The 25588-nt window shown below is 40.9% G+C and overlaps 2 protein-coding genes across 5 annotated transcripts; one reads left to right on the top strand and one right to left on the bottom strand.

Annotated features, from left to right (window-relative positions):
- Window positions 1-737: 737 nt before the first annotated feature.
- LOC143893022 (1-(5-phosphoribosyl)-5-[(5-phosphoribosylamino)methylideneamino] imidazole-4-carboxamide isomerase HISN3, chloroplastic-like) lies at window positions 738-6406 on the top strand. 2 transcript variants are annotated; one of them, XM_077397958.1, is made up of 8 exons: window positions 738-1067; window positions 1280-1341; window positions 1485-1692; window positions 1926-2011; window positions 2895-2996; window positions 4496-4629; window positions 5364-5412; window positions 5687-5808. In XM_077397958.1, exons 1-8 carry the CDS (start codon window positions 914-916, stop codon window positions 5708-5710), a joined length of 819 nt encoding a protein of 272 aa, XP_077254073.1. In that variant the 5' UTR covers window positions 738-913; the 3' UTR covers window positions 5711-5808. The 2 variants fall into 2 exon arrangements, with proteins under 2 accessions (XP_077254073.1, XP_077254072.1); XM_077397957.1 differs by having other exon boundaries at window positions 742-1067; window positions 5796-6406.
- A 5283-nt stretch (window positions 6407-11689) lies between these two features.
- LOC143893023 (uncharacterized) lies at window positions 11690-23801 on the bottom strand. Of its 3 annotated transcripts, none has more exons than XM_077397960.1 (4): window positions 22686-23800; window positions 19061-19138; window positions 12058-13282; window positions 11690-11937 (listed from the first exon to the last, which is right to left on the bottom strand). In XM_077397960.1, the coding sequence occupies exons 1-3, from the start codon at window positions 23484-23486 to the stop codon at window positions 12062-12064; spliced, it is 2100 nt and encodes a 699-aa protein (XP_077254075.1). In that variant the 5' UTR covers window positions 23487-23800; the 3' UTR covers window positions 11690-11937; window positions 12058-12061. The 3 variants fall into 3 exon arrangements, with proteins under 3 accessions (XP_077254075.1, XP_077254074.1, XP_077254076.1); XM_077397959.1 differs by having other exon boundaries at window positions 11690-11940; XM_077397961.1 differs by lacking the exon at window positions 19061-19138 and having other exon boundaries at window positions 11690-11940; window positions 22686-23801.
- Window positions 23802-25588: the final 1787 nt, after the last annotated feature.

Consider the following 25588-nt stretch of genomic DNA (forward strand, 5'->3'; position numbering starts at 1 on the left):
AAAAAAAAAGTACTCATTTTCTGTGAGTATATTGTCAAAGATGTGTTAAATATCATTCCCAATGCATTCGTCAGCAGCCACTATATGATTTCTCGGTAATTCGATAACTTTTAGGGGTGGAGCTAGGTTCGAGTTGAAAGGGATTAAGGTCAACCCTAGCCCAAACCCAAGATGGTGTTCCCTCAGACCCAACCCTACCCAACCAACGCCTTAAATCTCTCAACCCTAACCAAATCCATCTATACCTGTTTTTTTCCGAAGGGCAAATTGTCAATGGGAGACATCAAAATATGAAAATGCCAACAGGGGACACACTTCTGAAAAATTGTTAGAGAGGGACGAAATTGGGTTATCAAGTCTCTAAAAGAGGGTTATCAACCCTCAAAATGAGGTTATCAAACTCTCAAGAGGGGCTTATCAAAACTCTTTAACAATTTTTCAAAAATGTGTCCCCCGTAGGCATTTCTCGTACTTTGATGTACTAAATCATTAGCAATTTTTCCTTTTCCAAATCAAGTCCAACATAAAAATACAATAAAAAAACAGCTACTCTAAGAAATGACGATGAAATTAGGAGACAGAGGTTGGGTTTTGGTCTGGTCGGGATGCCCAAGGCCTCAACCCCAAAATTAAATAGGGTTGGCTGACTTTCCTAAACCCTAATCCAACCCAAAATTAAGTAGTGTTTAACCTGTAGGGTTGGGGGTTGGGGGGGGGGGGGGTTGAACGCACCTAGTTTAAAGTTTTAACGGAGGGAAGCCCGTGACGTTTGACGACAGGCGACAGCCCATCATTATACAGCAGCTTATCATTAATCTAATTCTCCGTTGAAAAATTAAGGGATTAGGGTTTTTGGCCCTAACCCTCTTTGCTTTTACTCATCTTTGCATTCAATTCCATTTTTTCCTACAACATGAAAATCACCAAGCTTTTGGGCGCAACTGTTTCAACCTCCTCCTTCTCTAACCTTACATCACTACATGGCAGCACTTGCCATTTTGCTGCAATTTACTATGTGCAAAAACACTTGAAGTTTATTTCCCTCGTGCCAACACACCGCTGCTCGAGTACGTCCACCTTTGTATTTGTATGGGCGTGCTTGTTTGTACACCCATTTGCAATCGGGATTCCAATCTGTGCTTTCTTGGATTGAACAGTTCACACAGAAATTGATATTTAAAAAGTCCCCAATTTGAATTTGGATGTACATCCAAACGCGCTCCTCATGCATTCCACTTCCCATTAACACCCTGATCCCTTATTTTCTGCCTATCTGCAGAATCTCCTCACTCCATCCGATGTGCTGCTGTTCGTTTTCGACCTTGTATCGATATTCACAAGGTCTGTTATTTCTTATGCTTCTTAATGTGCTTTGCTATACTTCATTGGATATATGTAAATGTCTGTTGATACTCTTACTGAAGATACATATGGAAACAGATACGAGACCTTATTACTGTTGCTTGAAACTTGAAATATTTTAGGGGAAAGTTAAACAGATTGTTGGGTCTACTCTCCGGGATTCAAATGAGGGCGGGTCTACCCTCATAACTAATTTCGAATCGGATAAGTCACCAGCAGAGTTTGCAGATTTGTACAAACAGGATGGACTTACAGGTGGTCATGTAATAATGCTTGGTGCTGATCCCTTAAGCGCATCTGCCGCAATCGCCGCCTTACGTGCCTATCCTGGTAATTTGATTGTGACATGTTGCTTATAGATATCTTTGTTTCTTTTTCATTTTTTTATTATGTGTTCCTTGCATTATCATGACTATACTATTATTACGAGAAGCCAGAGGAAGGAGTCTTCTTACAATGGCTTTAGACTTTTTATATTGGATTTTTGTGCTCAATAATATGCTTAATATTACAGATTTTTTCTCTACTGAATTCATATTACTGAGAGGAATGGTAACTTCTAGGCGGTTTGCAAGTCGGAGGTGGAATCAACTCAGACAATGCTTTAAGTTATCTAGGGGAAGGGGCAAGCCATGTGATTATTACATCGGTATGGAATTCATATATGTTTTGAAGCATCATTATTGTTGCACCATTTTTTTATTTTTTTTTTGAATGGTGCTTATTGTTGCACCATTGCGTAGTATTAAGTCATTTATTGTTCATTCTGATGGTATCCCTAATTCCCTACCTTGTCAAGTTTTCGTTCTTCCTCTAGAGTCTAAATTTCCATCTTTGAGCCTCAAATAGCAACTTTCAGCTAGAATATTAGGGCTTTGTACAAGTGGACTTTCAATTGTTCGAGTGTCGGATGTCCATCTGCATGAGACATTTAGAAGGAACGCATTAGAAGACATCACCTTCAAGACTCAAACCTTTTCTGAAGAAAACATAAATGTAGCTTATGTGGTCCATTGAGTTACAGGTTTTGTACCCATGAATTATCTAAATTGTTCCTAGCTTGTTTAGTGGGACTCTTGGGGAATTTGATAATTTCTGTTTCACTTTTTAATAATATCACTTATGAATCATATAAATTCTCTTGATGCTATGAAAATGATATTTTCATTTCGTCTCAAGATAAGTCCCTTCTCTCCTTTGGGTTATCATGACTCCTAGACACCAACCTATTTGGCATTTAGATTAATGACTGGTTTAACTTGTTTTCCTTTGCATGGCACTTGCTGATAAAGTAACTAGTCTGTTGTGTGCATCTTTCTGTCCTGGTTTGAGTAGAAAGTTACAAGAGCTAAGGCACCCGCACTAAAGCTGAACAGAAAATTACACTGGAAGGATTTGATTTTTAATCGAGGAAAAGACTTATAGCATGAACGTAGGTTTAGTTTTAGATGGAAGACCTTACCATTAAGATTTTTTATTTTTTTTCCTTTGATACTTCTTATTCTTGACATTTTTTCTTGCTTGTGCCGCAGTATGTTTTCAGTAATGGACGAATGGACGTTGAAAGGCTCAAACATCTCGTCAAAATGATTGGAAAACAGAGACTTGTTTTGGATCTTAGTTGTAGAAAGAAGGTGAGCAAATTACATTTGGACCTGTTATTCATGCAGTCAGTACGGCCATCTGTCTGTTGTTCCCTTTTCTATTGAAAATACATCCACAATGGGATCTCGAAAAATAATAACTTCATCACTGCAAATTCAATATTGTACAATTTTTCATTGTAAAAATTATATTATCAACTGGACTGCAAACTGAACATGGAGAGGTCCTTAAAGGCTAGAACCGCTTTTCTCTGTCACAGAACATTGACAGTGCATGGCAGCTTTTGAATTAGGCTCTAATTACAAAATGGGAAAAGGGCTTTTTGAAACTATTGCAAGTCTAAGACGATTTTCAACCTCGTCACCAGTTGCCTCTCAGAAAATCACATGCTCAATTTGGAAAAAGCATTTGTGTGCTATTCAATGCTTACTCTAGCATTAGAAGACTATCATAAACATTAGTATGGCATTCAATGCCTCTTAGTCCACCTTTGGCAATCCGCCAGTTTCAGGAATAAATCGATTTACTTCCGCCCAGTGTGAATTAACTCTAGCTTGGAGATAAAGTTATTCAATTCGTGCTTTGGGCGGAACTGAACGTTGTTTCATTTTTCTACCCCAAATTTCACTTTCAACCAGACACCATGGCCCAAAGAAAATGTAATGACATGATTTCATGATTTTCATGACACCCAAACTCGACCTTATATGTCTCCTTGACTTCAGCCGAAAGAACCATGCCAACATGTAAAGGATAACTTTAACATCTGTCCCTTAGAAGCAGGAACCTCCTCTCGGGGTGCCGCTCCCACCTCGGAACCTCGATTCGGCGCTCCTTAAGAAGGAGCTTCCAGGGAGCGCGATCCCAGAGAAACAGAAACCGCTCTAATGACCCTTCCTGCTTCTATTACTCTATAAGTCCCACCATCACCAACTTCCTTATATCAAACTCCTCCAACTCTTCAAAGTACTTCATTGGAGCAAGCACAAAGGCTTGTACATCTTCAGAAGGTACGAGGAACGAGTGCACACAAATGAAGATGGTAAAGATGATTAGAAATTAGCTTTTAGATGTACTTAAATTTTGAAAGATACATATGAAAATGGTTAGAAACTATTATTTTTTGATGTACTTGAATTTTGAAAGATATATAAAGAAAATATTACTTGCACGCTCCCACGGCGCTCCCAAACTTAGACTCTTTTAGACCGCACGCTTCCCCGCACCCGCTCCCGCCTCCGCACCCGCTTCGTGCTTCTAAGATCTGTCCTCACTCTTTGAAATTGTCAACTGCTTGTTGTTTCATTATAAACCTTTTTACCTTTGTCTAATCATTTAAACTTTAAAGGCAGTTAATTTCACTAATATACATAAACTTCCCTGTGCAAGTATTTCTTTCTGTTCCCATCTTTTCTATTTTCTCAGATAAATGGATTTTGTAGGGTGTAAGGGAGGTACTTGTGTTCAATGCTTCTACTTTGAATTATCATTGTTCGTAAATCTCCCTTGTAATAATTTTCACGTGCAGAATAAGAAGTATGCAATTGTCACTGATAGATGGCAGAAGTTCAGCGACGTATTTCTTGATGAGAAAACTTTGGATTTTCTTGCCTCATTTGCTGATGAATTTCTGGTTCATGGTGTTGATGTTGAAGGAAAGAGGTGACATTTCTAGTTTTTTTGCCATTTTGTCTTGTTATTTAAATCATATCCTGATATATGTTGTCTTTGTCACATAATTGAAAAGATCCTCTGTTTTTTCATCATCTTTGTCACATAATTGAAAAGGCTTTCTGGTTCTCGTCATTTTGACATTTATGATAATTATATATAGGCAAAATCTCTGGAGCTTCCTAGAAATTGACATTTCACTAATTACAAATCTTTGTCACGATTTCAAAATTATGAAGTTAATTACATGCTTCCAGTTTGTGGTACCATAGTGCATCATAATGCTATTTACGGCTTTTCTTGATTTAAAGTTTCAACCTAAAGATAGGAACGAACACTTCAAGAACATTAGAAATGATGCACATGTTTAGCATTCCTGTGTGAGCTATTTGGTGCTCTCTCTCTCTCTCTCAAAAAGATATCGCCACAACCATGTTTTGATAACAAACACGAACTCGCCTTGTCCTATGTGCTTAACCAGCTGTTACAATTCCCAAAAAGCACTCAGCAGCCTTTGAAAGATGGTTAAAGCATATGCGACAAGGTGAGTTCGTGCCTATTATCAAAATATGTTTCTGCTGTTTTATAAAATTATTTTATAACATCCATTAACTAGAATTAATTGATCATCACTATATTTAACTTTGGACTGAAACTTCTACTCTGCAGCTATAGCTTTTGGTTCATTGAAGTGGTTTATTGATTTCAGCTTCCATTTATTTCAGGTTAGGAATCGATGAAGAACTTGTAGCATTGCTTGGCCAGTACTCACCTGTGCGTTGTACTCTATTTCTTTAATTGTGATAATCTTTTTTTTTAGCTTTATCCGTTGATTCTAAGACTGCCCTTATGCTTTTTTAAGCCAAAGTCTAATGACCAAAATGCCCTTTTATCTTGGCTATGTACCTATGACCATGATATCCTCTCATGGCTGATTTGCCTCCCCCGCCACTATAGTTTGAAATGATCACAATTCATCAGACTTTTATAATTTGAAATGATCACAACTCTATTTATCTTAATGATGACCGGTGTTTTTATTTATCAGGGTGCTAAAGGTTGTGTTTGGTAGGATACACCATACTCAATAACTTCTTTGTTGACCATGATGAAAAGATATTGACCTTTTCATGATGTTCTGCCTTTGGTCTTCTTAGATTTCAGTGACTTATGCTGGTGGGGTGACGACAATAGCCGACTTGGAAAGAATAAAGGCGGCAGGCATGGGTCGAGTGGATGTTACAGTTGGAAGTTCATTGGACATTTTTGGTGGTGATTTGGCATACAAAGATGTTGTTGCCTGGCATGAAGAGCAGGCCATGGCAGTTCACTAGCTGAGAGAATCCTTCATTGTGAAGTCAACCCCCCACGCCCCGTGTTTAGGCTGCAGTTTTTGACTGATTCTGAAGTACTTTAGAGTTGGGCGTATTTACCTTTGGACCCGCTTGTTTTGATATTTGCACTCCTTTATTTGAAACTTAATCTTATAGGCTTTCCATATTTTCTTGGGAATTGTAAATCAAGAGAGAATGCCAATAAAAACAAGTGTTTCCAATATGACTACAGTGGGGGTGGGAATATCAATGTAGTAACAATTGATGTACTAGCACCATTCAAAAAAAAAAAAAAAACAATTGATGCACTAGCACTTTGTACTGTTGTACATGAGTTATATAGTGCGTGAATTCCGTATGTATGGTCTCTGTTGCAAATAATGCAATAGTGTTTTTTTTTTTTTCATATTGATAAATCTTATTTTAGCTTCGTAGCGTTGCTGTAGTTGTGATGTGTAACTGATGTGAAGTCTACTATGTGAATGGTTTAGATCAATCATGATCAGCCCCATATGTATGATATGAAGTAGGAAGCATGGTAGTTTGATGCATCTAGGTTGCATGAGATCATTCCCTTATATATGTGTGGGTGTAATGGTGTATAGTTTCAACTTGGTGTGAACATCACCAACGATTCTTTTGAGTTTTTCATTTAAACTACAATTCAGTTTTCTCGAGGTTGTAACTTCTTCGTTTGTGGTAAATTGGCGGGGGTGGCAAGGCTACCCAAATATGGACATCTGAAAGAGATCCACAATGCCATTAAGTTATTTGAGCAAGCTTCAATTTCTGCTGATCCAATTTAAAAGTATCTTATGAGGAAATCATCCGGAGAGAGAAAATCAGTTGGCGTCAGAAATCCCGTGTAACATGGCTCAAAGAGGGCGACAAACAGAATGGCATCTGCTAGGCGCCGTATCAACCAGATTAATTCACTGGTTGTGGATGGCATCCTAATTGAAGATCCAGTGGCAATTCGGGGCATTATTCTGGATTACTATCAGAAGCTGTACTCATCGACCCATGGCTGGCGTCCAAAACCGGTGGGATTACAATTTAAGACAATTTCAGTGGAGAAAAGTGAATGGCTGGAAAGAGAATTTTCAATGGAGGAGGTGGAGGCTGCACTTTACTCAATGAAGAAAGATCGTGCACCTGGCCCGGATGGATTCCCGATGGGTTTTTATAACCGATATTGGGAGGTGATTAAAGTGGAAGTATTGGGTTACTTAAACGAATTCCATCAGAGAGGCAAGATAAACATTGGGGGTAATTCTACTTTTATTACTCTGATTCCGAAAAAGGGTGGAGCAGTTGAATTGAAAGATTACCGCCCGATTAGCTTGGTTTGTAGCATGTATAAATTGTTGTCCAAGGTTTTGGCCATCAGGCTCGCTTCGGTAATGGGGGATATTGTATCCAAATATCAAGGGGCTTTTGTGAACAAGCGCCAAATACTTGATGGAATTCTTATTGCAAATGAGATATTGGATTCCATGAGTAGAGCCGGGAAGAAGGGAATTGTAGTTCGCATGGATTTGGAAAAGGCCTATGACCATGTGGATTGGCTATTTCTGGACTATATTCAACTAAGAATGGGTTTCGGCGACAAGTGGAGAGGTTGGATGAAGGAATTTCTATCTACTGCCTCTTTGTCTATTTTAATTAACGGGTCTCCGGAAGGTTTCTTCCGCAGTTCTCGTGGGGGGCGACCTGTTATCCCCTTATCTCTTTATTATGGTGGCAGAGGTCCTAAGTCTTCTAATTTCTAAGGCGGAGCAAAAAGGATATTTATTGGGGCTAAAACCAAGTTCGTCGTCTCCCTCGATCTCGCATCTGCAATTCGCGGGTGATACCCTCTTGCTATTGGAAGATGGTGTTGATATGATGCCCAATGTAAGACCTATCTTTTGGTGGTTTGAAGTCATGTCGGGCCTCAAAATAAATTTCTCAAAGTGTGGCCGCTGGAATTAATTTGGCTGACCAGTCAGTAATAGATCACGCTATGGTCCTGGGATATTCGGATGCAAAACTTCCACTAAGATATTTGGGGTTCCCTCTAGGTATTGGTATCCCGAAGGCATCTTAATGGGACGAGGTGGTGGTCCGAATCAAACGGAAGCTTGCATCATGGAAGAAAAGGTATCTTTCCTTTGGTGGTTGAATCACTCTTATGAAGGCGGCTCTCTCTAATATGCCTGTATACTACATGTCCTTGTTCAAGATCCCGGGATCGGTGGTAGCTCGCATTGAAAAACTTCAGCGCGATTTCCTTTGGGATGGCAGGGATTTACCCCGTAGGGTCAAATATCTCCTTAATTTAAAAACTATGTGTCAAGGACGGAGGAATGGCGGGCTAGGTATCGGCAAACTTAGACTTCGAAACGTTGCCTTATTGGGGAAATGGATATGGCGGTTTGGAGTCGAGAAGGATGCGCTTTGGCATCTCCTAATCAGAGATAAATATGGATGTGGGTAGGGGGAGTGGGAGTGCAATGGTCCCAGTTCCGGGCGTGGATCCGGTATTTGGAAATTTGTAAGTGGGTCTCGGGAATTATTCCTGCCGCTCGTGCGCTTTAAGGTGGGAACGGGGGATCTCGTCAGATTCTCGCTGGACCTATGGTTCGGGAATCGACTTTTAGAAGATGCCTTCCCATCTCTTTTTCGGCTATCGTCTGACTCCCAAGCGCGAATTTGTAATTAGTTGGTCAGGGGGGAAGGCCACGGAAACTTATTCTGGGACATTCGTCTCCGTCGAGATCTGAAGGATGATGAGATTGGATGTTTTGAATCTCTCCTCAGTTTGTTATCAAGTAAGTACCTATCCTCATCCTCCCCTGACGATGGATTTGGTCACCTGATTCACAAGGGGGGTTCTCTGTTCGTTCATTTTTCCGGCAACTAAATGGCGAAGAGGGTCCTAGATCTCAATATCCCGCATTTGGAGTCCGATCCTGCCGCCGCGGATTTCGGCCTTTACTTTGACTATTGGCCATAGGTGCATTAAATACATTGGACCGCCTCAAACGTCGGGGTTTCCATCTTGCGAGCTGGTGTGTTATGTGCCACTGCTTTGAGGGATCTTTGAATCATCTGTTTGTCTCATGCATGTTTGCATATCGTGTTTGGATGGCTCTATTCAAGGGTTTTGGGGTCGACTGGGTGCTTCAAGATAATATTTCCAATATTTTACTATATTGGAATGGTGCCTTCAGTGGCTGTTTGGGTGAATCTTTGTGGGAGGCATCACCTTTCGCTGTCACCTGGCATTTATGGGCTGAGCGGAATCGTCGAATTTTTCAGAATAAATGCAAATCTTGGCAGCACATTGCTCTGGACATCCGCATCTCCATATTATCTTGGTCTCGAGCAAAATCTGGGTATGCCATACCCAACGGGAGTAATCCTTCGTAATTGGGGTACGGTAATTTCTGAAAGGAGATCTGTGAAGCTTATTATGCCGAAGTGGGAACCTCCTCCCAAGGGATGGTTTAAACTTAACTTCGACGGGAGCTCATTCGGGAACCCGGATAGAGCAGGAATTGGGGACCTCATTAGGGATGCCAGTGGCAGTACTATTATGTCTTTTTCTGGGTCTGCTGGAATTTGTGACGCTAATGAAGCTGAGGCCAGGGCGCTGTTATTCGGTCTAAAATGGTATGTTAATAATAACTTGGGCCCTATTATTGTAGAGGGGGATTCCTCTAATGCAATTGCATGGGCTTCTTGTCGCTCAGCTGGCCCATGGAATCTGCAGAGCATTCTCGAAGAGACTCGAGATCAGATTACGATTATTATGCCCCAATTGGTTCACAGGAGGAGAACTGCCAATGAAATGGCAGATGTTTTGGCCAAGCAGGGTGTTGATATCCCGGTCACTAGGGTCATATCTTCCATAGAAGGGTTGTAATCCGTCTGTTCATTGAAGGGTGCATTTTTCTCTCCTCTGAGGACTGCTTGTCCCCCGTCTGTATTTCTTATCTTATCAATAAAATTTCGTTAAAAAAAATAAAAATCAAAGGGTCATTGCATATGGTGATTGTCTTTTCCAAGATCATGGTGTTTCAAGGATTCATTTTCTCAAATTCTCTTGATTTTATATTTTTTGCAATGCTCTTGGATGTCATTTACCGGCAACAGCTGATCATAACTGGCAAGAATCTGTGAAATAAGTATGTTAGAATCTGTGGCTGATATTCTTATGCGGCAAGGAACATGCATCTCACAGTAGTGCAAATCAGGTTGTCTTATCACAGATATGGTTGTCCTGTGCGTGGCTTAGCTCGATATGCCCTGTTTGGCAAGTGTATAGAATAGTTGGCGTAGAGCATGGGGCCTTGCAAAAGAGCACACCCGGGAGACGAGCTCTACTGAAATCGTTATTTTATTAGGGCTGATTAATGTACTTGAGATTCATAGATACCCCCAAAAGGAAGCCTCTCTGCTTATGCACCTGATTGTTTGCTGTTAATTTGATATCAAAATTATCACTCTCTGTCTACGAAAGGGTTGTTCTATTAACATTTGCTGACGTTGAATACCACAATTTGATGTTATTATGTAGAGTTGTGGTTTACGGCTTATGGTCTTGCATCATGGATAGGGGCTTATGTTCTCAAAATCTAAAACAAACACGAGACAACAAAGGTTTCAAGCAATGATTAAAATCTTATTAATCAATGGCTAGTAAAACTACTAGATTTGACCCAAATTTAGGCCAACACAGTCGAACCCGATGGTTGAAGTGACTTACAAGCTTGCCTGCAGAGAAACATTTATCTAATGAAATATTTTTGAGAGGAATGATAGATGCAAGGGCTGGAGAAGGGCCTTTCAATAGATCCACGTCATTTTAAAAGTCAGTTGAGAAACTGAATTCGGTTGCAATAAATGATGCGGCCTTCTCCGGCCATTGCATAAAGAAGGCCCTTGCATCTATCATTCCTCATATTTTCATTACTGATAATTTCGAAAAAATTAACCAAAACAGAGAATGGAAAATAAATGGTATGTAATAAAATAAAATGATGGTGAAATTTTCCCTACAAGTGTCAGGAACGGCTATACTTTAACTGGTTTTAATATCTGTGACATACTTCCACCCATCCATTTTTAATAAAATTTAGAGGTTAGTGAGCCCTGATCTCCATACATGTAAGGCCCATTTATGATTGGAAATATGGATCTGAATCTAAATGGGCCATATTTGTGACATACTTCCATGAGTCCATGCTTAATAACTAAGAAATTTAGAGGTTAATGAGCCCCGATCTCTATGCATATTTGCCCATTTATGACTGGAGATATGGAACTGAATCTAAATGGGCCATGAGTGGGTCAGAAGACAACTTGTGGTTACATGGAAAGCATCCCAAGTTGGACATAAGACAACAGAAACCTAGTCGTATGGGACATAGACACGACTTGTAGACCCCTCAGTGTCGCAGCTCTGATTGGATAGTGGTCTAATGCAAAAAACATCCGTCATATTTTCGTATGTCCACGCTAAACATGAGGGGTATTTTAGGTGTGTTATATAAACTTTCACCAGTCAACGAAAAATAGGACCTAGGACACTTCAGAAATGGATAATGACCCTGGATCCCATCCGAATTGGATCCCTCGATAACCCTAACTGGGAACTTGGAAAACATTCATACGGTAGAACCCACTGCACTGATTTTTTGCACCATGGGCACAATAATCCACAGTAAAAGCACACCAAATGAATTGAGGTTTCATTCATCACCAATAGACAGGACATGCGAACAGTCGGGAACAGGTGGTCGAGCAAGCTATTTAACCGAAGCTTCATCCAAAATAGTTTGTTCCAAGATAAGAGGGAAAAAGTTGTATTACACTATGTTTAAAAACTCATATTTGAACAAGAACCTGTCTAGAGTCAAAACAGAGGAACAAAAAGGAACCCCGCTCCTAGAACCTCCTCGAATTGCGGTTCAGCCCTCTTCTGTACATGTTGCAAGTAAACCAGTGAAGAGTTGGGTAACACTAAGCAGATAAATATCTCATAAGCAAAGTAAATGCACAAGCATATGTTCACCATATCAACAAAAAAGACACAAACCTGTTTATCCGGATTGCCTCCAACCTCTTCCGCCGGTGTGGTAACCGCCCCGACCTCTCGGGTGTGGCTTTCTCCCACGAAAGGATGTCATCCCTGGATTAAATTGTTGGGGAGCAGCAGGAAAGCTGCCTTGATGCACAGTAGTAGGTGGTAGCTGGCTGTAGCTCTGTTCATTACAGAATCCTCCTTGCCCCACATTATGGTGACCTTGTCCCTGAAATCCCATTCCAAATGGCAGTTGGCTCGTGTTACCTGGGCCCATGAGCCCAGGCCAACACATGGGCGATGACCCTGCAGAGATATTCAACTGCCCATATGGTGACACTCCACAATTCGGCCTCAGACTAGGATCAAACTGTTGATGATGGGATGTTCCATTTGGAAAAGCCATAAACATATGATGTTGCTGCTGATTTGGGTGTTGATGGCCTTGCTGTTGAGGACATGGGTTGCCATCCATTTGATGAAATCCACTGGGTAAGGCCATCTGCAGCTGCTGAGCTGGCATCCCGTTTGTCCAATTTCCATTTGGTGGCATTAAGTGTTGAGGTGGACCTCCAAGAAAGCCGGGCAGTTGTGCCACATGTGAACCAGGTTGGATGGTGGCATGCCCACTTGTGCCAACCTGTCCAGTGCCAAAAGAACATTGACAATTTCCACAACCGAATGGGGCTGTAACAGGTGGCGGCATCTGGAGCTGGTTTGGAACATATGGTGGACCCTCACCAACCACTGTTGGCTGAGCCACACCCATGGGTGAACGTGGGACCGAAGGCCTGACATTCTTCTGGAACCTCCCCTTACCTTGAACCTTCTTATGACCAACAAATTCTTTATTTCCACTTTTCTGACCATCCATCCCTCTCTTTCCCATCTTCTGCTGTCGTCTGTACTCGGCTTCTTTCTCGTCATCAGAGAATTCACACTCAGAGACCTCTTCATCATTCTCACCAGATAGGTCATAACCTTTCTTGTAGAGGGACTGGTTGTTGAGGATGAGATTGGCGAACTCGGCAGCAAAGGAGATGGCAGTGCCTTCACGAATTCCAGCAGGGACTTCCTTCTCAGAATTGTATCTGACAACATAGTATGGGCTTTTAACAGGTCCAAAGATTTCATCAACTATCCCTAAAGGCAATCTGCTTTCTGTTATCCATAGGATAGAACCTTCATTAAGAGGACTGTGCTTTTCTAGCCCCTCTACAATGACTTTGGTACTCATCATCTGATGAAATTGAAGATATACTCATCGATAAATTGGAGAGAACTGAAATTATAAAGTAATAACTGGACTTGAAATAATCCAATCTAAAACAGAAGAAATATGACGTCGTGTTCTCATTATTGTGATTATACAGTCAGTGGTCTGGGTCACTGCAAAAGTTTAAAAGTTTCAATAACGGTTTGAAGAACTCACAAGGACAACCTGACCCGACAAAGACATATGTATGGAATAAGTCAATTTTAAAAAAAACTGGGAAAAATAAGAATTTTAGGCCATGTTTGGCAACAATGAAACTTTTTTTTTCATGTAATATTAGCTTTACCATGTCTTGAGGGAGGGGAAGGGAGAGTTAGAGAGGGAGAGAATTGAGAGGGCATGAGAGGGGATGGTGGGAAGTGACCGAAAAATAACGAAAACAAACTCTATTTTGATTATTTTTTTTGAAAGATGACAAATTTCATTAATATTCAGAAAGCATTCGAGACCAGGAGTCCCATCCTGCAATACAAAATATTAAGATGGATTGGCACGGGCATACCCAAAGCCAATTTAAAAGTAGCCAGAATAAGTTATAAAAAACCAACTATTCTTTTCCTCTACTATACTGCACATAGTTCTTGAACTACACCTAATTCTAATCTGCACATAATCCTTTCCTCTATTCCTTTGTCTATTCCTTTCTTGACTAATCACAATAAGGACTCTCAGGCCAAAGTGCCTCGGCTAGTGAAAGACCATGGTTTCTCAAGCTATTGAGGAGCTAAATCCTTTCTCACCTCATCTAGGATCTGGAATTACCTAGCGCGGAGATTGACCCCTACGAACATTCATTCTAGCAAATTACCTTACCCCCAACCTATAGGACTGAAACCGACATCACAATTTCCACCACCTCCGAACTAAGTTCCCAGCTTCCTGCAACCGACTCCTTCCCAACCAAGCTCTATTAATTAGTTCAAACAGAAACTTCATGTCTAAATAGTGTTCCACCAGAAGTCGAATAGACAAATCCACAACTAACGGATTCTCCTTAAATAAGATCTTTGGGAAACAATACAGGTCCCCTGCAGCGATAAATCTTAGCAACTTCTCGAGATAAGTTCCTTTAATCTCATAGTCCAGGTTCTATTTCAGCCCCCTTGATTCTTTCTATTTTTCCTCTCCGACTCTGGTTTGCATTCCAAGGAACATTTCTCTGGTCTTGCCTAGATCCTCCTGATAAGAGATCCCAAACACATCTCCCATTGCTAAGAAATCATTAAAACCCTCCAACTCTAGGTGCCCTGGTTCCTCGAGAGTCGGCAACAACAAAACACCCTTTCCTTTATCATTTCTACTGGACTCATTAGACCGCATTAATCGCCAACCATCTTCCACCTCTGGGAATCCTCGCCTTTGATTCGGGTCAGCACCCAGGGCCTCGCGCCTATTTTCCAAACTTGAGATCACCAGATGTTTCTCCTCCTCCCACATACGCCTTCGGGTTCGCCTTTCCTTTTCTAAAATCTTGTTGAAAATGGGCAAGTTACGAAGGGGCATGTGAAGTTCTTCCTCACTATTCAAGGTGGTCTGGGAAGGAGACAATTCCGAGTTTCGACTAACTGCTGCCCTTTTTTTCATCCATTGTTTCTTAAGAGGAGAGAGTAACACATCACCGGGTGTAGGCGATTCCTTCCTCGCTAGCTTTTCATTATATTTAAGGTTTTTTAGGAGATCCAGGTCTCCATCCACCAGGGTAATTACACCCTTGGCTACACTGCTTGCATCCTCAGATCAATCATTGCCAGACATACTTGAACTAGGCGAGTTTTGCAAGACTCGGTAGGTAATGTTGATTTTCGGATGCCGATTTTTCTTTCTGACTTCCTTCTTTCGGTACAAACACTTAATCTTCCTGTTAAGTACTGATAGCCTACCACGGGTAGCAAAGATATGAGCATCCTTCCCGAGACCTCTCCTGAATTTACCTTTACCCAAACGTGTACCCTTTGCATCGACACTCTTGTTTGCCATAAGGAACCTATTTTTTAATTTTAAAGCCTTCAGCTCCTTCACCGACTTTAGGCTAAAAGAGTCTACAATATCTTTTCTACCCGCCTTTCCTTTTGTGCCACATGGAGCTGCCAATACCGATTTTGGTACTATTCTTACATTAGGCAGACTCACAGGTCCCCTCAACTTAGCCTCCCTACTTTCTGATGAGACAGGGACGATCTCAAAGGGGACAGGCGGGTAGGTGGGCAATTCAAAATTTGAAATAGGGACCACCACTGGCTCCGATCTGCGCTCAGTGGCCTCTGCCACCTTTTCCGGTGGGCAGACCGCCGCCGATGAGCCTTTATCGAAGGGAATCTGATCGGATCCCTTAAAAAGGGGCAAATTGTCTTTACTACTGGATTCTCCCACTACCGACATTGCCAGAGAATTTATACTATCCTCAGACACCACCTTAACTCCCACCGAATAAATGGTAGAATCTACCCTTAAATTAATGGATTGAATGATGGATTTCCACAAGGGGGCAAAGGCCAAACAGTGAGTGTGATTCCCAAAAAGCTGGGTCTTAAGGACCTGACCCAGATGTAAACCAAGAATCTCCATCGTGGTAGCAGACCATGCATGAAGTGGAATGTCATAAAACCGCAACCAAACTGTTCTAGCCCCCTGTATTATATGCCGGGAACCAGGGCTGGAGAGAAGAGAGATATCCCCCAAAAGCCTCACCTCCACGTCGGAGAATAAAGGTAGCGTGAGCCTCATAGTCGAAACGAAATAGGATATCCACTGTGCTAATAGTGAAAGGTTTTTCCAACTCCGGAAGGCTCCAAAACTTTTTGGCCCAAGCCCAGACATCTTCTAAGAGCCAGGAGCCAGATTTCAAGCTTCCAATAAGACAGCTCTTAAGATTTCTTTTTCTTTCTTCCACTACTGAAACTGGAATGTCCAAACATCGATCCTCGTCAAGAGTGGCGACTTGGATCTTTTTGGGTCTCCATACTAAGTTAGGGTTCTCTCTATTTCGAGGTTCCAAGCATTTCCTGCATATGGTGCGAGAGCCGAAATTTTTGTAGTTACATTTTAAGCACAGCCAGTCGCTCCCATTTGAGAATGGCCTTCGATTAGATTCCACTGCTTTGCGACCAGGAGCCTTCCTAGCTCCAAACTCCAACCTCCCTCTAGTGTCACAATCTTCCATACTTCCCAAAGAATCCGCATGCGATCGAGGTGGGGGCCATTGAGGCCAGTGGGGCCTTTTCGAATTGGCTTCTTGTCCCAATCTTCCATATTTTAATTATAGTTTTTCTTTTCCCTAATTTTTAGCTACTTCTCATCTTCCCACTCATGCCCTCTCAATTCTCTACCTCTCCCACCCTCCTTTCCCCTCTCCCACCACATAATAAACTAAGATTCCATGAAAAAAACCTTCCATGACTGCCAAACATGGCCTCAATGTCAACTTTTTAAAATTGAAAAACTCACTCATCGGTGTTTAATGGTCAACCCAGACCCAGACCCTCATCGGAGTTAAGTATCAAGATTTCAAATCCCCAGATTGTCCAATTCTCTGTCTATCATCTCTTTCATTGATTTTTTTTTATTTTTTTGGAAGGTATCATCTCTTTCATTGATGCATGTCAACCATAAGAAAAGAGCATGATAAACTGGATCATTGAGATCCATAACATCTATTGTTGACAGCACAAAATTCAAAGCAGGAGATCAAGTGATTTATCACTCTGACGGGCAGTATCTGATGAAAAATTGGAAAATCAAGAATAAAATATAATTTTTTTCGAATGGTCAAATATTCATTACGGAATGGGGAGCGAGTTGGTCATGTACAAAAGATTAAAAAAGAAAAATGCCGGAAACTAATCTGGCCAATTACAAAATAAAATCAAGGAGGAAGAAAATCATATTTGCTCGAAAACCTCCAACTGAACCCCCTTTCTATCTAAACTACCCACTTCCCCGTTTGCTGATCTTCTAACATGGAGAAAACTAATAGATGATGAACCAACTATATCCTGGATTTCCTCAATGTACTGAGCGAAGTGCCAAGGACAGTTTTTAGAACCACACAACCATTGTATAACATTACTAGAGTCACCCTCCACCAGTATAACATTAATAGAGTCACCCTCCACCACCACCTTTTAAGGCCCTCGCCCTCCAATAATTTAATACCACGGAATGCGCCATAACCTCCGCGTCAGAAGAGTACTACTACACCCAAAGGGCTAGAAAATGCCCATATCACACTACCCGAATCGTCTCTAAGAACGCCCCCTACTCCAGCTGAACCAGTGTTTCCAAGACTAGACCTGTCAAAATTTAATTTTATAAAATCGAGAATAAAATATTAATTATTTAATGTTAAAAATTCAATCAAGCACACAGCTGTGTTTTGACTCAACTAAGGCTCAGACCGTCATCGAAATTGAGTGTCAAGTAGGGGTGGACATGGTTCCGGTTCGAACCGAGGAACCGAACCGAACCGGCACATATGGTTCGGTTCGGTTCGGTTCCATATTTATATGGTTCGGTTCCGGTTCTGATATCCTGGAACCGATGGAAAGTCGGTTCGGTGCTGGGTTTGGGATCCCGGAACCGAAAACCGAACCGAGAACCGACCCTCACCTTAAAACCCAATGCCTCATCGCTTGATAAAATCACCCCACCCCCTTTTAATTCACCCCTCTTTAACGTGTTGCTTTGCCTTTAAAATTTTAATCCACCCCCCAAATTTGTGCTTGATTATTCCAAATTTGTGCATGTTTGTAAGTCATATATAATTTTTGCATTGTCCAAATTTGTGCAAATTTGTGCCTGATTATTCCAAATTCGTGCATGTTAGTCTTTGTAGTTCATATATAAACAGGACCGAACCGATTATAAATACGATTAGGCAAAATATCTACATTTGGTGAAGGTTGGGTAAACCCAGAACCGAACCGAACCGATTATATATGGTTCTGGTTCGGTTCGGTTCCAAACATATATGGTTTGGTTCTGGTTCCAATTTCAGGGAACCGATTATATATGGTTCGGTTCTGGGTATACCACAAAACCGAACCGAACCGAACCGAACCATGTCCACCCCTAGTGTCAAGTCTTTAAAACCCAGTGGTTGTTTGCAGAATTGAACCCTTGTTTGGAGGTCATTTATATGCTTTCGTTAAATCTATGTGAGATTTTGTAGGTGTTCATGGGTGATTGTCCTCTTGGGTTCCTCAATCCTTAGATTGACTAGTTCTTTGTTTCTCATAGCTTTAACTATTGTCATTTGGTGAACATAAACTTTGGGCATGACATACCATATCATCGAAATCCATAACATTTGGTTCCATAGTTTGATAGCACAACAGATCTCAAAGCAGGAAATTAAGTGATTTCAACTTACATATTAACACACAAACAACGACAGGCAGCATTTGATGAAAAACTGGAAAGTAAGAATACAATATCAATTCTTTAAAATTGAAAAACTCAGTCTAGAGCTCAAGTGTGTTCCGAGTCAACTCAGACTCAGACCCTCACCGAAGTTGAGTGTCAAGTTTCCAAAATCTTGATTGTTGTTTGCAGAATTCAACCCTTGTTTCAAGGTCATTCATATATATTGACTCTTTCACGAATGTGCTCATCAGTATCTCGATTCATAAAATAAGGGCATGATATAGCAGTTCATTGAAATCCATAAGATCTACTTGTACTTCTGATAGCATGACAGAACTCAAAGCTGACAATTGAGTGACTTCTAGTTGCATATGAACTTACAGATAAAATAACTCCAACAGGTAGTGTCTGATGATGTGGTTCCAATGCAACATCCACGGAAGGAACTGGGGGGAGAATCTACAAGATAAGCTCTGTAATGAGTACTCATTACAGTTGAATTGACCATATACATACAAGTAAATGGAATTCAAACCTTCAAGATGAGAGCTGACATACATACATACATATAATATAAGGGATTTGCTAGGGTCCATTGCAAAAGGCATTTCGCGGCTGGTCTGTCGCTTATCAGACCAGCCACCAAGTGAGTGAAGACAAAAGCTGTTGTCTTCACTCACGAGGTGGCTGGTCTGATATGCGACAGAGCAGCCGCGAAATGCCTTTTGTGATGGATCCTAGCAATTCCCATAATATAATACACACACACATTAGTACATAATAAATATATGTAAGCAAGTGGTCATAAATACACAACTATGAAATAGGAAAACTATCATGGAAATCAATATTTTTTAAGAATTAATGAACAATAAGGACATCGGCCCAAAAAATTACAGAAAACCGAAAATCTCCAATAAGCCCTAGAACAGCTATAAAAGAACAAGAGATTGTAGAAGGCGGAAAAGCGAAGGCGAACAATATTATAATGGCTCCTCATGACCCCTCACGCCAGTGCATTCAGCTAAGGGTTCTTTCTCAGCCCTGGTAACTGAGGAGGAAGAATGCAATTATAGACTGCTCCTGCGAATTAAGGATTAAAGCCTTGACCCCAAAACCCCTGAGGAAGAACCCTTAGTTGAATCAACTGGAACCAGCGATTCAGAAGATGGTACATGGCAAGAAATGAAAAAGAAATACCGGCCTCCTATGCCCATCCGAAGGACATCACCTAGAAATCACACTGCAGAAGCCCAAAATCGCCCTTGGCTACTATTAGGTGAATCAACATCATCCAATTCCCTAATGAAAAGTTAGGAGGAGCCGATCCAAATCAAACAGACATGGACGATTTCAATAGGTGCATTGAAAACTACGGCTTGGTGGATCTGAAATCTTTAGGTCATACATTTTCTTGGAATGACAGTAGCTGAGAAGGAGTACACAAACTTTTGAAACTTGACCGTGATTTGGTGAATGACATATGGTTGCAACAGTACCCTCACTCATGCTATCTTCAAAAATCCTGATATTTCTGATCATTCTCCGATCACTGTCTTCACAAAGGAGAGCAAGAGCAAAGGCCCAAAACCATTTAGATTCTTTAGTATGTGGCATGATGACCCATCTATTTACACTGGCGTAGAAAAAGCCTGGAGCATAAAAGCTTCTGGGAATCCAATGTCCAGGCTTGTGCAGAAGGTGAAAGAAGTCAAATTCCAAATCAAAAGATGGAACTCTAAGATTTTTGGGAGAATTGATATAAACCTTCCTCGGATCCAGGCAAAGCTGGAGGACATTCAAACGAAGTTAACCTCCTCGCCAACCAGCAAAGAGCTAATAGAGGAGGAGATCAAAATCCGTGAAGAGTATTCTAAAACGGCAAAGCATGAAGAATCCATGGCAAGACAAAAATCAAGGCAAGACTGGCAGAATCTTGCAGACTCCAACATTGCTTTCTTTCACTCCGTCGTAAACTTCAGGAGGAACAATAACACAATTACAGGCATTGCAAGAGGGGAATGTTCTCCTTAAACAAGGAATCCGAACCAATACACATCCTTGAAATTCGAGCAATAATCAAAGGAATCCAACTAGCCAAATGCAAAAAGGTAGAGAACATTTGAATAGAATCTGACTCGCAGATTGCGGTGGAAATCATCTATGAGAAGTGCAGATGTCATTGGCGATTAAGAACAACAAAAGCACTTATTAAAAAAGGCCTAAGCATGTTCAAATCATGGAGAGTGTCCCATACTTGGTGCGAAGCAAATGCGGCAGCAGATTTTTTATCAAAGGTAGACATTCCTCTCAACCCCACCCACCCCCCCCCCCCCCCCCCACACACACACACACACCACACACACTTCTTGATATTGTAACATTAGGTAGTCATGAGACTCAATATTTGGGGTGTAATCATTCATATCATTAATGAACTGGTAGGGGTTGGCCAAACCCCAGTTTACCTATCAAAAAAAAACAAGGGAACTTGATGGATATATCACGGAAAGCCAGAAAGGTTTCGACATTGTTGTCTAACAGAACTTGACAAGTTCAATCAAGTATTTCAAAAAATAGATGAAATACCCAAAACCCTTTCTAAACTTGAAATCTTGAGCAACAATGACACCAAGTTCCCACTAGGGCCTACATCAAGACAAAGTTGATCAAGTTTCAGGTTTCAAACCTTATTGAAACTAAGGAATAACTGTGTCACCTGATTCTCAGTTTGGTTCACTGATCACAATTCATAGATCAATAACAAGCATCTCTCTCTCAACTCCTTCACAGGCAAGGACCTACCATGGCATTAACCCTGCAAGGGATATGCTTGACGACGGGAAAAAACACCCTACATAAGCCTGCAATCTCCAAAGTAGAATTCCCAATATGCCAAGGCCCAAAATATCCTTTGAAATGGCCATGCAAAGATGTTTGAGAACTACCCTAAGTCCAAAGGCATACCCAAAAATTATCTTTGAAGACAAGGGCCAATGTTTCTGCTTCAATTGAAACCTTATCCTGAGCAGGCTGAAGAAGCCTTTGATCTCTCCTTCCACATTTCTGATCACTCCAACAATCCTGGCAGAGCCTGGACTGCCGCTCAAATTCCCATCGGAGTTTAGCTTGAGAGTTTGGGTGGAGAAGGGAATCATCAAGCCACAATTTCATCCTTATTAGGGTGGGAAAAGAAATAACTTTCCAATTAAAGATGATTTCCAATCACAAAACTCCTAGTAACAGGCTCAACTAATCAAAGACATTGATTTAATTGATGATCTTTCTTATTTATTTCGGTCCATAAACCCCAAATGATTGTGTAAGGTGTTATCCTGAAAAACTTTTACCATTTCGCCAAAGGAATGAATGCCCACACAGAAAAGGTGACTTTAGCGAGGAAGATCATTGGATACCAAAAGATTTTATAAGGGTAATCAATTCCACCTGACAAAGAAGAAGAGATGACCAATTCATTCTTCTTCGTCCTTTCACGTGATGCAGCAATTTTCAAGCCGAATATTTTCTTCTTGAGCTCATTGTATGCATTCAACTAAATGGAAAGTCTTCCAAGAAAATCCTTCTATCCTAGGGGGAATTGGGGCACATATCACAAATTCAATTTCAAGGAAAATACCTTGGAAAGGGATTTGCTAGCGTCCATCTGCGAAATGCCTTGTGCGATGGACGCTAGCAAATCTGCCTTGGAAAATATAGGATGCCATACAAACAGCATAAAACCTCCAAAGATAGCTTTTATGTGTTTTAGAATTTGAGTGAAACTTTCAGTGAAAGTATACTCAGTGCTTCCAAATGCCCCTTGAGTGAAAACAAGGAAAGTATACTAATTTTTCTTATTGGGTCAGTCTAATACAGTAACTATTGTTTAAATTGCAAGGATCTTAACCAGATATGTAAAGTCGGATCAGATTCAACAGCACGTAGCATGGTATTTTCAATGTAATTATAAGCGTAGTGACAACACTAAAAACCCTCATAAAGTTACCTCAAGCTCGTTTTTTGATTTGATAGGGCCTTTGATAACTACTTCCTCTTCTGCATCACTATCAGCGACTATGTCCTCTTTATCAAAATCTCTTATCTCACCCTCTTCAACTTCTTCAACATCATCCATCTGACTCCCTTCTTCTTCTTCTTCTTCTACTTTATCATCATCATCATCATCATCAGTTTCTTCTTCTTCACCGGTGGAAGAAGAGGAAGAATCACTCTCAGACTCTGAAACACCACTGCCACTGCTATTCACGTTGCTTACTATTCCGGCGCATACTGCATCCTCCACGGTAGTAATATCTTTCTCCTTCTCCATTAACAAAGGCGTATTAATAGAAGAGACTTCATTCACTCCGTCGCCACTCTCCTTCAACTTTACCTCTTCTTTCGATTCGTCTATATCTTTTTCTTTGCCACCCACAGCATCCAAGGATGTGGACTCCTCGTCAACGGTCGAATTTACAGAATTGGAATCACAAGCACCAATCAAACTAACTCTCTCCATGTCTTTCTCTATTGAAACACTAGAAAACTCAGGCTCAATCTGATTTTCAATCTTTATGGAAGCAGACATATGTGGGCAGGGAGCGATGTCATCGTTGGTAGGCATAAGAACGGATTCGGGATCGATAAACCAATCTTCAATAGAGTCAAAATCGGGAAAAGGGTCGTTGAAATAGGAGGGGGAGTCAAAGTTGGGAATGAAAAGGTGGTCAGGTACGTTTGCTGGAATTGGAATTAGAGGGGAGAGCTTGGAATCTATGTGGTGGAGGTCAGAATTCAAACCCACCATGTCCGATCAAAAATAGGGTTTTGGGGATCGAAACAGGAAACTAGCATTCATAGCTGCTAGGAAAATAGAGAAAGCAAAGGACAAAGGGAAGCATCATCTGCCAAATACCAGAAAATAAACTTAAAGCTGATGTAAATAGAACAAAACGGGTGTAGCTGATGTAGCAGCTAGCGTCGAGGTCGATTAGGGTATGGAAAATTGGGCGGACTGGGGAGAAGGAGAGGCAGTGGAGTTGAGTGGAGGCGAGGGTTTAGTTTAGGGTTTAGTTTTATATATACGCACAGGGAAAGAAAGTTCATGAAGTTTGAGGTAAGTTTTGGGTTGTGTCTGTTTTAGCCAAATAAATCCAAGGAAAATTTCGTTTGGAAAAATGAAAACACAAGTGAAATTAACCAATATCCCCCTGCGCTAGGTTTTCCCCTAAGGACTATCCTAACCATCCATCCCATCTATAAACAGAACGCATCACATAACTTGGAATCATCCCCGTAGTGATAATTTTTCAGAGAAAGCTTAACAAACGAACGGTGTGGATCTTCTAACAAGGTGGCCCCAATAAATTTCTAATAAATACCCATTATATGGTGCTCATGCATACTTTAAAAAAAACCTTAGGCCCACTTGTTCGAAGATTGAAAAGTTAGGATATCATTAGAGAACTCTACAAATTGGAAAGTTAGGATCAACATATGGAGATGATTTTTTGGTATGGTCTATTTACATGGGGCCTGAGAACTGCATGGTTTAGATATTTGGAAATTCATTGGGGCTCACCTTGTTCGAAAATCCAAACCTTTCATTTGTTTGACCACGATGTAAATAAAAACCATCTCCATTAAAGCCCAATAACCGAATCATTTAGATCTCTGAATAAAGGTAGATCACACTCTAATTTTTTAAATATATGTGTGTGCGCGCGCACCTACTTATAATAACTGTATAATGCGTATTTATTATAAAAATTCGTTGGGACCTACCTGGTTTGAAAATCCAAACGTTCATTTGTTGGGCATCGATGCCAATAGGCCTTTCCGATAAAATCATTTCCATATGATGATTTTATGGGCTAAGTAAGGCCTAGCTACATTGGGGTCCAACAGATGAATGATTTGGATTTCGATCGAAGTGGGTGAAAGGATATAGTCATGTAGAAGCATGCAATTTTATTTTTTAAAACTATGTTGGTCTACGCTTTCAAAGATAAAAGGGAAGTAATATATTCACTCCTTTTTTTTACTTGAGACAGCCCGGAGTTAAGTTGGTTAAAGTTAAATTTTTGATGGGTCAAGTTTGGAAAATCCGGGGCCTTCGGGAATAGAAAGCCTTTTAAGATATGAGAGTAACACTACAAAGTGGGCTCTCTCAGGTCCATTAGGAATTAAAGATTCAAATGAAGCGGGAATGAGGGCCATCCTTCAAGATGTTAGATTGATATCGGAAAGAGAAATGGATAACTTTATAGTGGAAGGAGACTCCCTAAATCTTATTAGATAGTTGGAAGGCCATTCGATCGAAATTCCATACGAGAAAAAATAGGCGTCCATATGAGAAAAAAGGGTTGTCCAAGGAGTGAAAGGGGGAGGCAAAATATATCACTTCTTTTTTGGAACCCCTTTTGTTGTTCACTTGTTTGGACCACCCCCTGTGGTGTGAAAAGAGTAGTTGAATTACACCAGATAGGGCTGTCCAGGAAAGATGAGGGGGTGTGAATATAGGATTTTGGGGGTCCATTAATGAGCTGGCCGAGCCGAGCAGAGCTCCAGCCTGGTTCGAGCCAAGCCGAGCTGGGCCAAGCTCGGCTCGGCTCGACTCATTTACACCCCTAATTTCAATTCACGAGGTGGCTGCTCTCACATGCAACGGCCCATCCGCGAAATGCCTTCTGCGATGGATGCTAACAAATCCCCCGAAAATGACTTCATTACTGGAGAAAGATATAGTAAAGATGGTGGAAATGCTGTAAAATGGGGTGGGAATATCATTTCTCCATAGTAACATAAAATTTAGAATTTTTGGCTAATTTTAGAGGCACACCTAGAAGTAGAAAGTAGAAAGTAAAAGTATGAAGTATGACGGCAACATATCCGTTATTGGTAATTTGA

Source organism: Tasmannia lanceolata, unplaced genomic scaffold, assembly GCF_043159265.1.
Source record: "Tasmannia lanceolata isolate RefF3 unplaced genomic scaffold, GAP_Taslan_0.1 ptg000015l, whole genome shotgun sequence".
In the NCBI taxonomy this organism is placed as follows: Eukaryota; Viridiplantae; Streptophyta; class Magnoliopsida; order Canellales; family Winteraceae; genus Tasmannia; species Tasmannia lanceolata.

Coding starts and splice junctions, on each gene's coding strand:
- LOC143893022 (XM_077397957.1), top strand. CDS start 914: ATGAAAATCACCAAGCTTTTGGGCGCAACTGTTTCAACCTCCTCCTTC. Junction 1,068..1,279: donor GCCAACACACCGCTGCTCGA/GTACGTCCACCT, acceptor GCCTATCTGCAG/AATCTCCTCACTCCATCCGA. Junction 1,693..1,925: donor CGCCTTACGTGCCTATCCTG/GTAATTTGATTG, acceptor GGTAACTTCTAG/GCGGTTTGCAAGTCGGAGGT.
- LOC143893023 (XM_077397960.1), bottom strand. CDS start 23,486: ATGGTGGGTTTGAATTCTGACCTCCACCACATAGATTCCAAGCTCTCC. Junction 19,139..22,685: donor AATCAAAAAACGAGCTTGAG/GTAACTTTATGA, acceptor CTTATCTTGTAG/ATTCTCCCCCCAGTTCCTTC. Junction 13,283..19,060: donor CTGTTGGAGTTATTTTATCT/GTAAGTTCATAT, acceptor CAATTTCATCAG/ATGATGAGTACCAAAGTCAT.